This window comes from Pan troglodytes, chromosome 2 (genome assembly GCF_028858775.2).
Source record: "Pan troglodytes isolate AG18354 chromosome 2, NHGRI_mPanTro3-v2.0_pri, whole genome shotgun sequence".
NCBI classification, from domain to species: domain Eukaryota; kingdom Metazoa; phylum Chordata; class Mammalia; order Primates; family Hominidae; genus Pan; species Pan troglodytes.
Window position 1 is genome coordinate 171,212,275 of NC_086015.1, and position 13,353 is coordinate 171,225,627.

At 40.1% G+C, this 13,353-nt stretch overlaps 1 protein-coding gene across 4 annotated transcripts in view; it reads right to left on the minus strand.

Annotated features, from left to right (window-relative positions):
- The window catches only part of GOLIM4 (golgi integral membrane protein 4), an 86,252-nt gene that overhangs the window by 36,030 nt on the left and 36,869 nt on the right, over nt 1-13,353 (minus strand). For all 4 annotated transcript variants that reach the window (XM_009446817.5, XM_009446816.5, XM_516862.8 and 1 more), the window contains exons 2-3: nt 2,983-3,057; nt 1,633-1,682 (exon numbers count right to left, since the gene is read on the minus strand). In XM_009446817.5, the coding sequence (XP_009445092.3) occupies nt 1,633-1,682; nt 2,983-3,057 (125 nt within the window). The remainder of the gene's footprint in view (nt 1-1,632; nt 1,683-2,982; nt 3,058-13,353) is intronic.

The window sequence follows — 13,353 nt, forward strand, 5'->3', positions numbered from 1 at the left end:
GAAATGAAGTTGTAACATTCCCCTTAGTTTGCTAGATTTTAGAATAAAAAAGCAGGATATGAAATCATAAAACGGTAGCTTGAAAGAGCCCTCAGAGATGATTTCCTTCCACTTTCATATTCAGAAGAACTGGAGCCCAGACATACGAACTTGTTCTGAGACACAAAGTCACCGCGCAGGGCTAATATATGCGCTGGGTGCTTGAGGTAAGAGGGAAGAAGAAATAAACCTATGAGGAGCGGGCCTCACAAGCTGAGGCTTAAAGGGGGAAGAGAAAAGGCACTTTCTTTCCCTGAACTTCAGCGGGTAAGAAATTCTATATACATGATTTTACCCCAGTGAGGCTCTATTTTGCAGAGTGAGAAACTGAGTAAAGATTAGGAACCCGCCAAGAGCAAATATTTCATTAAGTAGCAGAGCCAGGATTGAAACTTGAGCCTAAGTCTCTGGCTGAACTGCATGTCCTGAGCTCCAGGTTCCAGGGGTATATCTTTGTGTTCCTGTGGGGTATCTTCACATATGGACCCAATAGTCCCGGGTAGCCATAACCAGTCAGTATGCAAAACACACCTGATTCTTTTCCCTCTCTATGCTATGTTGTTTATGTTTAGGTACCATATCCCTCACTTTACCCTGCCAGCACAAGTATACACTCACGCATTTTTTTTCATATTTTTATCAAAAACTTCTAAAATGAACTGCATTTTTGCTTCCTCACTTTACTGCTTTAATTTGTAAGGAAATTACAAGTGCACACAGCTTTGGTTAGTGCTGCTAAAAGCAAGCAAGAGTTGAAAGCTGATGGCCTCCTGGGCTATCCAAAGAAGTGACTCTTCTCAGTTTTTTTATTTTGAGATAGGGTCTGCCCTGTTGTCCAGGCTGGAGTAGAGTGGTGGGATCATAGCTCATTGAAGCTTTAAACTCCTAGGCTCAAGTGATCTTCTGCCTCAGCTCTCAAGTAGCTGGGAATAGAGGCATGTGTGCCCAGCTAATATTTTGTACTTTGAAGTCTTGCTATTTTGCACGGGCTGGTCTCAAACTCCTGGCCTCAGGCAATCCTCCTGCCTCAGCCTCCCAAACTTTTGGGATTACAGATGTGAGCCAACTCGCTTGGCTTCTTCTTAGTTTTAATACCCCAAAATATCAATGTTTTTCAATTAATGCTTACATACTTTTCTTAGAGTAAGAAAAAGAGTAGCTTTTATCCAGTTAATTTGGACTTTAATAAATGCCAGTATCATTCATCCCTTCACCCATTCCACAAATGTTCTTAAATGCAAACTGTAGGCCAGGTCCTGTGTTGGATGTCACACATGTGAAGGCAAACCAAAATAAATCTTACATTCTATAAAAAAGAGAGACTGCAAACAAATAAATGAAATAATCTTCTTTTTATAGTTGAACATTAAGGTTATTCCAAGTTTATCCCTATTATCAACAATGTGATAAGTAAAGGTAAGTTTAAAGTCTTCCTCTTAGAATCTTTTGGCAGCCAAAAAAAAAAAAAAAAAGGGTATCAGTCCTATAATCCCAGGGATCAAAAAGTAAAAGAGTTTGCAACTGTATTTCTCTTTCAAGTTTTATGAAAACAAATTAAGGAAAACAAACAACAACAAAAAAAACAAAACTTACCCTTCCTTTATTTAATGTTTCTTGTGCTTCTAACTTATAAACAAGAAAATCTAGAAAATACAAGATGGAAAAAAACAGTGATAATTCACTACACAGATTTTAAACATCTAAAGAAATAAAGGCAAACTTCACTCATGCTTACAAAAGTGTTTTAGGTTTAAAACAATCTACTTGGTGATTTACATACTTTATTTTGGCTCTCATTGCTTTAGAAAGAATTGGAAAAAACATACAGCTTCCTCTTTACCTTACAGCTGTAAATCTTGCATCCACAAAATCCAAATTATAGCCAATTGATTAAAAGTGCTTTTAGAATATCTCTGTGATTAACTCTCCTTGAAATTTAGGAGGGAAAAAATGGAGCACATCTGAAGACAAAGGTGACCTATTGCTATCCACTAGATGGCACACTAAAATCATTCAGTTCCTGAAAACAGAAATCAAGCCAGCCAAGCCATCTTTAATGCTTTGAAAACCTTATTATCCACTAGATGGCTCTGTAAAATCACTCTGCATTTGAAGACAAGGAAACTCCAAATCTGATCAAAGCATTTAATGATGTTGAATTTCTATTCTTCACACAGGCTCAATCCAAGGGTCAGTAAAACATCCTAACCAATACTGTCCCTCCTCTGCTATCCTCTTCCTTCCCACCAAGGTAGGCAGACAGAATACGTAACTTAAATTTCAAGATTTATCATAAAACATGAATAAATAAATATCAGAATGCAGATAACTTCCAATCATCAGCTGTATAAGGCCTGTGTTTTATGGAAAAATTCTGATAAAAATGGACAGCATTGCCTAGTGGTTGTCCTAAATGTTAACTTTCAAACTGAATCAACTGATGTGTCAATAAAAACTTTCACAAGGTAAAAACAGGTGCATAACTTAAAATATAATGGACAATGGGATCAATTCATTACGGTATAAATATATATGTATGTGTATAAAATTTGTCATATTCTGGACAATGCATCCTGTTACTTCCCCCCCAACCCCAGCCCCCACAATATCTGTGGACAGAAGTTCCAGGTGTAAGTAATATACCCGTTTAATACTCAGATGAAAAATTATATGTTATTCCTGAAATAGTAAGTGTAACCAATATATGAGCTATCACCAGGTGGCATAAACTGAATACAGTATTCTAAATCCAATCTTGTATAGGGATTATTGCACAATGCATAATATATTACTTGACATGTCTTTCTCTGTCCACCTATCTGACTTTGGGTTGATTTGAGAACTATCTTAGCCAAAAAAAAAAAAAAAATTGTAAACCAAGTATATGATACGTCAAAGAAGAGTACTGGAAAAACACAGAACACAAATTATGTATTTACTTACCTTCCTTTGCTTTTTTATGTTCAAGTCTTTCCTTTTGCAAGGATTTCTCTAATCTTGATCTGTGTTCATATACAACTGGAAAAAAAGTTAACATTTTTGTCTTCAAAGAATTAGAAATTTAAAACTAAAATTAACATCAATTTTTAAAACAGGAAGAAAACAGTGTAGAGTCTTTACACAATTTAAATAAAAACATATGTGTTTTAAGTTCCCCTTTCCAGGTAAAGAACAGACATACTAATAGGCATTATTCTGGGCTGGCTCCCATCCAGCCTGCCCTTTTCTAAAGCCAATACTCTGAATGATGCTTCCACCTTCTTTGCCAGCTCCATTTCCTTCTAGGCCTCTTAAATGCAAGTATCTTTTTGAGATCTTTTTCCTCCTGTCTTCCTGGGCAACCTTGCTCAATCTCATGACTTTTAACCATCATCTGCAAAGCAGTTACCCCCACATCTACACTTCCACCTCTGGCTTCTCTCTGACTCTAGAAGGGTATTTTCTCCTAAATATTCCATAAGTACTACAAAATCAACATGATCTGCATCTGAATTAAGGCTGCCTGGATCCATAAGGAGACCTCAGCAGCATACCACTGGAATGAAGGAGGAGGTGTATCTCCTCCCACCTCCCACGTCAAGGAAAACAGACTAGAGAAGCACAGAAATAGAGAAGGAAGGGACTCTCCAAAGAATTTATGAAAGGGTCCACAAAAGAACTAGTCAGGTTCACCATCAGCCACAGCCAGAAGAAACCAGCGGCAAACCGATGTTCAGTTCTGTAAGACCTTTCTGCCCTTTATCCTCCCTCCCCACCCAGTCTACTCTGAAGAATCCAGAGTCGCCTGGTGAGCAGGGGAGGAAGAGTAGACATGTTTGGCAGACAACAAGGGAGAAGAGGCATACCACAACACTCCTTCCCACTGCAGGCTCCACACCTACAGCAAGCAGAAGCTGGACAGGAGGGAGAAGCCTTACCTTTGAATTAACTGTCCTGGACTAGACCAGACATAACAATTAATGAACCAAGACTGTGTGTTTATGAATACAAGTTTTGAACTATTTTTTGCTTTTAATCTGAAAGAAGTTAGGGAAGCAAACAAGTTTGTCTAAGATTTCATCCAGGAACAGAAAACTCAGCTCCACAGAATGGTTTGAATAGGCACTGAGGGAGAGGAGAACAGAGTAAATTAAAATTCTGATCTACCCTTTGAATCCTATTTGTTCAGCATTATGGTCAAATATGATCTCATTCTTGGCAGGCTAAGCCAAACGTGTTACTCCATTCTTTGGCCAGTCACAAGCTCCCCGTGACTACATACAATTTAAGCATCAATCACTGCTTGACCATATACAATTCACAGAACAGCCCTACACTACTGGCTGCTGCCAAAGTCATCAGGGTCCCAGAAAACTCCCTTTCCCCATCCCTGCGGCAACCCCTTGCTGCTTAAGGGATTCCCTGCCTCTGTTCTTGCCCTTTCTCCATTGTTATGGTGGCCAACAACCACCATTGTCCTCCTTCCGGGTTGGCGATCATCTCCTGCGTTCTATACCTTCTCCCCACACTGGGCCTTTCCTTGTCATCCCATATAAAACTTCCATTCTCAGGACTCCATCTACTATCACCATAGACCCTACCTCTATTCACACCTCTGCTAACATCTCTGTCTCTAACTCCTAGAATGCCTGTGACCACTCAAATTGGTATGGTGTGGTCCTCTGATGACATGCATACCCCAATCTCAACTTTCCCCTCATCCGTAGGCAGTCATTGCAATAATCCCTGCCCCATCCCCTTCCTCTACCAGGGTTCCTTTTCCATTCACCAGATGATCCTTTCCCCCTGCATTATTATTATAAAGGAATTCAATATAACTCTATATTTATGGCATCTCTACTATGTACCTGGACAGAAGTGTAAAATTGGGATAAAAATAGTTGTGTTCCAAAAAGTTTGGTTCCAAGTCCACTGCTAAAAAGTAATATTTTTTTCAAACATATACATGTATGGAGTATAAGCCCCTTGGACAATTACTAAAATCCTTTCAAAACTAAGAGGTTCCTTGGATTACTACTAATAGCCCCATCTTAAATTAAGTTTGGAATAAAGAAAGCAAAGTGTAAGATTAGCCCTATAGAACATCACGAAGCCAAGCCCTGAACTGTGCACTCACAGTCTTTGAGAATTTCACTGAGGTGGGGGAAACACATAGGGAAAGAGCTAAATTACAATACTATCATGATAAAACAGAGGCAAGAATAGGATGCTCAGGAACACGTAAGCTCCCCAGCTGGAAGGAAAAACACTCCCTTCACCGCCAATCCACTGGCCAAAGTTCTCACCGTCTGGGTAGAAAGTTATAAGGGCATAAATATGCCAGTTAAAAGTGAACCTGATTGCACTAATGGACATATTATAGACTGAATTTCAGCAATCATGCAAAACTTTCAAAGAAAGGAACAGGTGAACTATCCAAGATCCTACAGCAGCAAAGTCCCCAGTATAGGCGGAAACAATTCTAACCTAGCAACACCTACAATAATAATAATAATAATAAAACCTAGCAGCATAGTCAAGAAAAACATACAAGGCAGACTGTTCATCACCCACCCCAGTCACCTCAGACTAAATATTAAACATTATTGTAGAAGGTTAAGGATAGAGGGGAAAAAAGCTGAATTTACAAATTACAATCTGGTGGAATTGTTGTTTACTTAATACAATGCAGCAGCAATCAGGGTAAACTGACTTTTGCAAACTTAATATTGTGTGGTACCAGATAATCAGGTCATAATTATCTTTGGCTTAGGAAGGACAGAACTCATCAGCATGATTTCATCTTCAGTAAGAGAATGGAGGCTCTGCTAGATGAAACCAAGTAGAGAGGGAGTGTGGGGGATATGGGTGAAGAGTGCTGGGTGCAGGATGGTATTCCATTCTTTATTCTCTTCCCTGGGATTCAGTCAGGAAGATAATACCCTGACAGCTGGCCCAAAGTACCCATTTATCAAACTGAATCATACAACTGTCTTTGACAGTTCCACACTAAATGGAAATTTACATATTCGACATATTAACAGCAGTGTGTCTCAAGAGCCAGGAGATCATAGGACACAGTTATAAACTTTCATAAATAACCTGAATAAATTCCATAAAATGTCCACAGAAAGGCAAGCGTGTTTGCGAATTATTGTTAAAATTCAAAGGTCTTAGAAAAGCTGAGAAATACTCATGATTACACAGCATGGCATCATAATAGCAAACTGTTAACGCAAGAAGAATGTATTTTTGCAAATACAGGAGAAAAAAGATGTGGCAAACAGGAATAGAGTATATATATGTAGAAACTATGAGGTAATTGTGCTATTAATACTATCTTACTCAGAACTGGACAAGCCATCGTTATAACATTAGCTTCTAATCCTGATGTAATGTAACTTAAGAATTCAGAAATGGTTTGAAGGCTGGAGAATATCACCGAGGAGGAGGAGGGTGAAAGAATGGAGCAGCAGTGACGGATGGAGACATGGAGAAGAGTTGTTCTTCACCAGGCTCAAGAAAAGAATAAAGGAAAATAAACTGAAAAAGCCTCAAACTATAGGCTGAAGAAACCACATCAGGTAAAGGGAAGTCAGAGTGAAAACTGGCCCTTCGAAATGAAAAAGCTAGAAAGAAGAGGAGGAGACGGAGAGAGGCAGGTGCTAATATAAGGGCTGAAGACACAGCCTTGATGCCTGGGTTAAAATCCCAGCTTCATTTCTCATGAGGTGATCTGCTGAACTTCTGTGAACTTCAGTTTCCTTGAACGGTTTGTGGGGATAATAATAGATGTATCTCTTTGGCTGAATGTCAGAGTTAAATGAGTTCATATATATCAAGTGCTTAGAATACTGCCTGGCACAGAGTAAACACTATTAAAATGCTTAAATAGCTTAAAAGTGCCAGAGAAAAAAATCAGGCGATCTCCCCTGAGCCCTTCCAACCCTACAGTTAAAGTCTAATAACAAAGTAATTATATGTGTGTGTATATGCATATATGTGCATATATATATACACACACATACACACACTCTCACACACACATGTATACGCACACATATATCTGACTTAAAAAGGCAATGACATTGGTCTCAGTTTTCTTTTACTTAAAAAATTTCTTTAAATAAAAGAAAAAGCAAATAATAATTCCATAGGTTATTTAAACCCTTAAGTTTTTGAAAATAAAAACTGAAAGACAGTAGAACAGACCAGATAGAATTTTTGTGCTTGTACCTCTTTTAGAAAACTTCACTATTAAGCACATACACATACATACGCACTACCTTTATTTCTTTTACCATGCACTCTCCAGGCTTTTGAGCTGTGATTTATCTAGCTAGGTTTACTGTTTCACTTAGAATGAGGATAGCTAATCAATCCTTGTCACCTATCTCTATTTTTCTATTTATACTCTGAAGTCAAGGGCATCAGTCAAGATGAACTAATGCTGCTAAAATCTCTGCAACAAAAAAGCTATATGTTGAATATTCTCATAGCACCAAACAAGTTTAAGGAAAAATAAGTATGAAAATAATGGTTCAATCTCAGCAGTCAAGATCTTTAATGCAGAATAACACTGCAACAGGAATAGGATTTGAATCACAAGAACTCAGGAGAAAAAGATGAAAATCCATAATACTCATCTCATCTCCTGCTTACTTAAAAGGGGTTTAATATTTTCCATGCAACCAGGAATGGAAAGAGGTTCTATTCCCCCGAAAAGCACTCAGGAGTTTAAAAACGTGCCAGCTTCCTACAGCAATTTTCCATTTTAACTCTGACTTCCATTTGAAAGTCACACGAGAAATCAGCTGTATACATTCACTTATGGGCAAAATGCATATCTATGCAATTTCAAGGCAAACTGCTCCAATTCATAATCAGAAAGCAACACTCCAAAATTAGGCAGAAAACACTGCTAAGTGTTTTGACATCTTAAACCAAGAGAGGGCAATGTTTCTTTGGCAGAAGAAATAGCCTGTGAAATTTTGTTTTTGGTCCCGACTATAACATAATGTTTTATTTTTAAAAAACAAACAACAAACAACAGAAGCTTGGTATGAAAGTCACACAATTCAACTTGTGAAAACATTGAGATTTGCAAGTACCTCTATCTTCTTATATATAAAACAAAAATTAAAATGAACAAAGTATGCTTTTGATAATTGTGATTGAAGAATGTTTAAGCTTAATACTAAGAAAGATGACACAAAAAGGAGAATAAATTGAAATTAATATACGTCTCAGACTTCAATACTTTTGAGGGTTTCTTTGGGGCTAATGTCATAGAAATTAAGAGCCTTTATGTAACAGTTTTTGGTTGTAATTCTAAATCACCAGAGGTGGGGTGGAAGCCAGCCACCTGCCCATCCCGTTCCTCCATAAAAGAATGAGTTGATGGGTCAACACAAAGTCAACATCATGCATTCTTCCAATTACTTTTCCTTCCTTCTTCCATAATTTTACCTTACAAGAAGTCTAAGAAAGAATACTGGAGATCTCCTAGAAAACAACCCCCATAAAAGAAAGAAATAAAAAGGAGGTGGACCACTATTACCATTTTAAGGCTCACACAGGACTCTCCCTCCAGTGCCCAGAAGTAGGGAAGGACATCGCTAGGGCACAGACTTTGGTTCCTCCTCTCGTTTCCTTCAAAAACATCTCCTCAGAGTTCTGCATCCATCTTCAAAATTTAACTACAACCTCTCACAGATGACTCCCAAACCATGAAGCCCAGATTTTACTTCTCACTAAATTCCAGTTTCATTCCTTCAATAAAATTCAATCTTTTGAGTCTGCTTCATAATTTATGGCTGAATTTAATTTTTAATAAGCCCTTTCCGACACATTCAAGGCCCAGGCCTGGGGGGGGCAAAACCTCCCAGTGGCTTCTCACCACATTGGGAGTGAAACCCCACAAGGCCCTCACAGGGCCTTACCCCATCGTTCATCCTGCCCGACCCCAGCAGCCTCTCTGTTAGGCTTGAACATGCCAGGCACACTTTCCCCTCAGCCCCTCCTACTGCCTTTCCTTGAGCCTCACTGCTCTTGCTCCAGGTATCTGAGCAACTAGCTCCTTTACTTCCTTCAGATCCTCACTAGAAAGATGCGTTCACACCCAGAACATCCTGTCTAAAATTGCAACTAGCTTTCTGCCCTCAATACTTCGTCTCCTTTCCTACATTATTTTTCTCTTTAGTGCTGATCATCATGCTTTGTTTTTACTTATTAATTAAACATAATTTATTAATTATAAAATAATAATTTTTATTACTGTTATAAATAAGTAAAATAATAATTTTTACTTATTAATTCCCTGTCTATCACAAAAGAACAGAACCTCGATTGAGGGCGAGAATTTCTGAATTACTTTATTTCATTATCGTATCCCTGTGATATGCTTTGGCTGTGTCCCCACCCAAATCTCATCTTGAATTCTCACATGTGGTGGGAGGGACCCAGTGGGAGATAATTTAATCATGGGGCAGGTTTTTCCTGTACTGTTCTCATGAGAGTGAATAAGTCTCATGAGATCTGATGGTTTTAAAAAGGGGAGTTTCCCTGCGCAAATTCTCTTCTTTTGTCTGCTGCCATGGGAGACGTAACTTTCACCTTCCGCCATGATTGTAAGGCCTCCCAAGCCATGTGGAACTGTAAGTCCAATAAATTGCTTTCTTTTGTAAATTGCCCAGTCTGGAGTATGTTTTTTTCAGCAGCATGAAAACAAACTAACAGAGTAAATTGGTACCAGTAGAGTGGGGTGCTGCTGAAAAGATACCCAAAAATGTAGAAATGACTTTGGAACTGGGTAACAAGCAGAGACTGTAACAGCTTGGAGGCTCAGAAGAAGACAGAAAGATGTGGGACAGTTTGGAACTCCCTAGAGACTTGTTGAATGGCTTTAAGCAAAATGCTGATAATGATATGGACAGTGAAATCCAGTCTGAGCTGGTCTCAAATGGAGATGAGAAACTTGTTGGCAACTGGAGCAAAGGTGGCTTCTGTTATATTTTAGCAAAGAGACTGACGGCATTTTGCTTCTGACCTAGAGATCTGTGGAACTTTGAACTTGAGAAAGATGATTTAGGGTATCTGGTGGAAGAAATTTCTAAGCAGCAAAGCATTCAAGAGGTGACTCAGGGCCGGGCGCGGTGGCTCACGCCTGTAATCCCAGCACTTTGGGAGGCCGAGGTGGAGGGATCATGAGGTCAGGAGATCAAGACCTTCCTGGCTAACATGGTAAAACCCCGTCTCTACTAAAAATACAAAAAAAACATTAGCCGGGCGTGATGGCAGGTGCCTGTAGTCCCAGCTACTCGGGAGGCTGAGGCAGGAGAATGGTGTGAACCCGGGAGGCGGAGCTTGCAGTGAGCAGAGATCATGCCACTGCACTCCAGCCTGGGCAACAGAGCAAGACTCTGTCTCAAAAAAAAAAAAAAAAAAAAAAAAGAGGTGACTCAGGTGCTGTTAAAGGCATTCAGTACTAAAAGGGAAGCAGAGCATAAAAGTTCAGAAAATTTGCAGCCTGATGAATGCAACAGAAAAGAAAATCCCATTTTCTGAGAAGAAATCCAAGCTGGCTGCAGAAATTTGCGTAAGTAACTAGGAGCCAAATGTTAACGCCCAAGACAATTCGGAAAATGTCTCCAGGGCATGTCAGAGGTCTTCACAGCAGCCCCTCCTATCACAGGCCCAGAGGCCTAGGAGGAAAAAGTGGTTTCATGGGCCAGGCCCAGGGTCCCTGTGCTGTGTGCATCCTAAGGACTTGGTGCCCTGTGTTCCAGATGCTCCAGCCATGGCTGAAAGGCACCAACATGGAGCTTGGGCTATGGCTTCAGAAGGTGCAAGTCCCAAGCCTTGGCAGCTTCCACACGGTGCTGAGCCTGTGGGTGCACAGAAGTCAAGAATTGAGGTTTGGGAACCTCCACCTAGATTTCAGAAGATATATGGAAATGCCTGGATGCCCAGGCAGAAGTTTGCTGCAGGGGGAGGGTGCTCATGGAGAACCTCTGCTAGGGCAGTGTGGAAGAGAAATGTGGAGTTGGAGCTCCCAAACAGAGTCCCTACGGGGGCACTGCCTAGTGGAGCTGTGAGAAGAGGGCCACTGTCCTCTGGACCCCAGAATGGTAGATCCACCAACAGCTTGCACCATGCACCTGGAAAAGCCACAGACACTCAACACGAGCCCATGAAAGCAGCTGGGAGGGAGGCTGTACCCTGCAAAGCCAAAGGGGCGGAGCTGCCCAAGACCATGTGAACCCACCTCTTGCATCAGCATGACCTGGATATGAGACATGGAATCAAAGGAGATAGTTCCAGAGCTTTAAGGTTTGACTGTCCTGCTGGATTTTGGTCTTGCGTGGGGCCCACAGCCCTTCTGTTTTGGCCAATTTCTCCTATTTGGAATGACTGTATTTACTCAATGCTTGTACCCTCATTGTATCTAGGAAGTAATTAACTTGCTTTTGATTTTAAAACTTCATAAACAGAAAGGACTTGCCTTGTCTCAGATAAGACTTTGGACTGTGGACTTGTGAGTTAATGCTGAAATGAGATAAGACTTTGGGGGACTGTCGGGAAGGCATAATTGGTTTTGAAATGTGAGGGCATGAGATGTGGGAGGGGTCAGGGGTGGAATGATATGGTTTGGCTGTGTCCCCCACCCAAATCTCATCTTGAATTCCCATATGTTGAGGGGGGGACCCGGTGGGAGGTAACTGAATCATGTGGCAGGTCTTTCCTGTGCTGTTCTCATGACGGTGAATAAGTCTAACAAGAGCTGATGGTTTTAAAAAAAGGAGTTTCCCTGCACAAGTTCTCCTGTCTGCTGCCATGTGAGACATGCCTTTCACCTTCCACCATGATTGTGAGGACTTCCCAGACTTGTGGAACTGTAAGTCCAATAAACCTCTTTCTTTTGTAAACTGCCCAGTCTTGGGTATGTCTTTATCAGCAGCATGAAAATGAAATAATACACCCTGGTACACTGAATTGTAGTCATGTATTAGTCTATTCTCATACTGCTATACAGATACTACCTGAGACTGGGTAACTTATGAACAAAAGAGGTTTAATTGACTCACAGTTCTGCATGGCTAGGGAGGCCTCAGGAAATTTACAATCATGGTGGAAGATGAAGGGGAAGCAAGGCACCTCTTACAAGGGGCAAGTGCCACTTTTAAACCATCAGATCTTGTAAGAACTCCCTCACTATTACGAGAAGAGCATGGGGAAACCACCCCCATGATCCACTCACCTCCCACCAGGTCCCTCCCTCGACACATGGGGATTACAATTCTAGATGAGATTTGGGTGGGGACACAGAGCAAGGCATTCAATAGATACTTCATGAATAAATTAATGAGTGAGTGAGTGAAGTAATGAACAACTAAGTACCTTGAAGGTTGGGACTAGCCACCTTTTTCCTTTTCATCTATATCCTAGCCCCTCACTACCACTTCAGTCTCAATCCCTCAGTTCCTAATATCTAGTGATATTTGACAGCACTTGTTCAATGATTGAATGCATTTGGAAGATATTTCATTCTCTTCCTCCTTTGCCTGCCATCTTCTATGCCCCAGCACTTTAACTAAATTCCCAAATATGTAGGCTCATTAGTACCACATGTCCCAGAAAACAGACAGATAACAGAATAGAGATTAAATTTATATGTTGGTGTGTAGGCTCACACTATTAGCATTAGTTAAATAATAGTCCTGAAATACAGACACTTTCAGAATGCTGAGAAAAAAAAGAACATTCAGATTAAGTATTTTTTTACTGCCTGGCAATTGCAGTGTTTTTTTACTGTACAATAAAGTTCCTGTAATAGTTCACACAAGTGTCCATTTTTAAGTTTGCTAATGCATACAGTTTGTAAAGTAGCTTATATGGAAATTTTAACCATGACTTGAATTGGTGCTTAACTGCCTTTTCTTTTGTGGATAAAACTATACCCAGGCTTTTTCTCATGCCACTAATTGAGATTTGGCTTTTTCAAGTAAGTATTATATGAGCTGACTTAACATACATTTCTTCATGCTGTTCTTTTTGGCATTCTTTCAAGTGCTGAGCTACTAATAATCATTCTCATTATCAGATGAAGTCTATTCACTTCTCATGAAAGGATTCTTCTCTTAGCTGCCCTGAGCTATTATGTTATAACCCAGCAATGGCCTAGGCACCTTGGGAAACACCAAAGTATATGAGTTACTCTTATACAAAAGCTTATAATGAATAAATACACGTTGTGAGAAGAGGCTAAGACAGGTAAACCATAAGACAATTACAGATCACCAAAGGTTAGCCAGGCTAGGATGACATAATGAACTG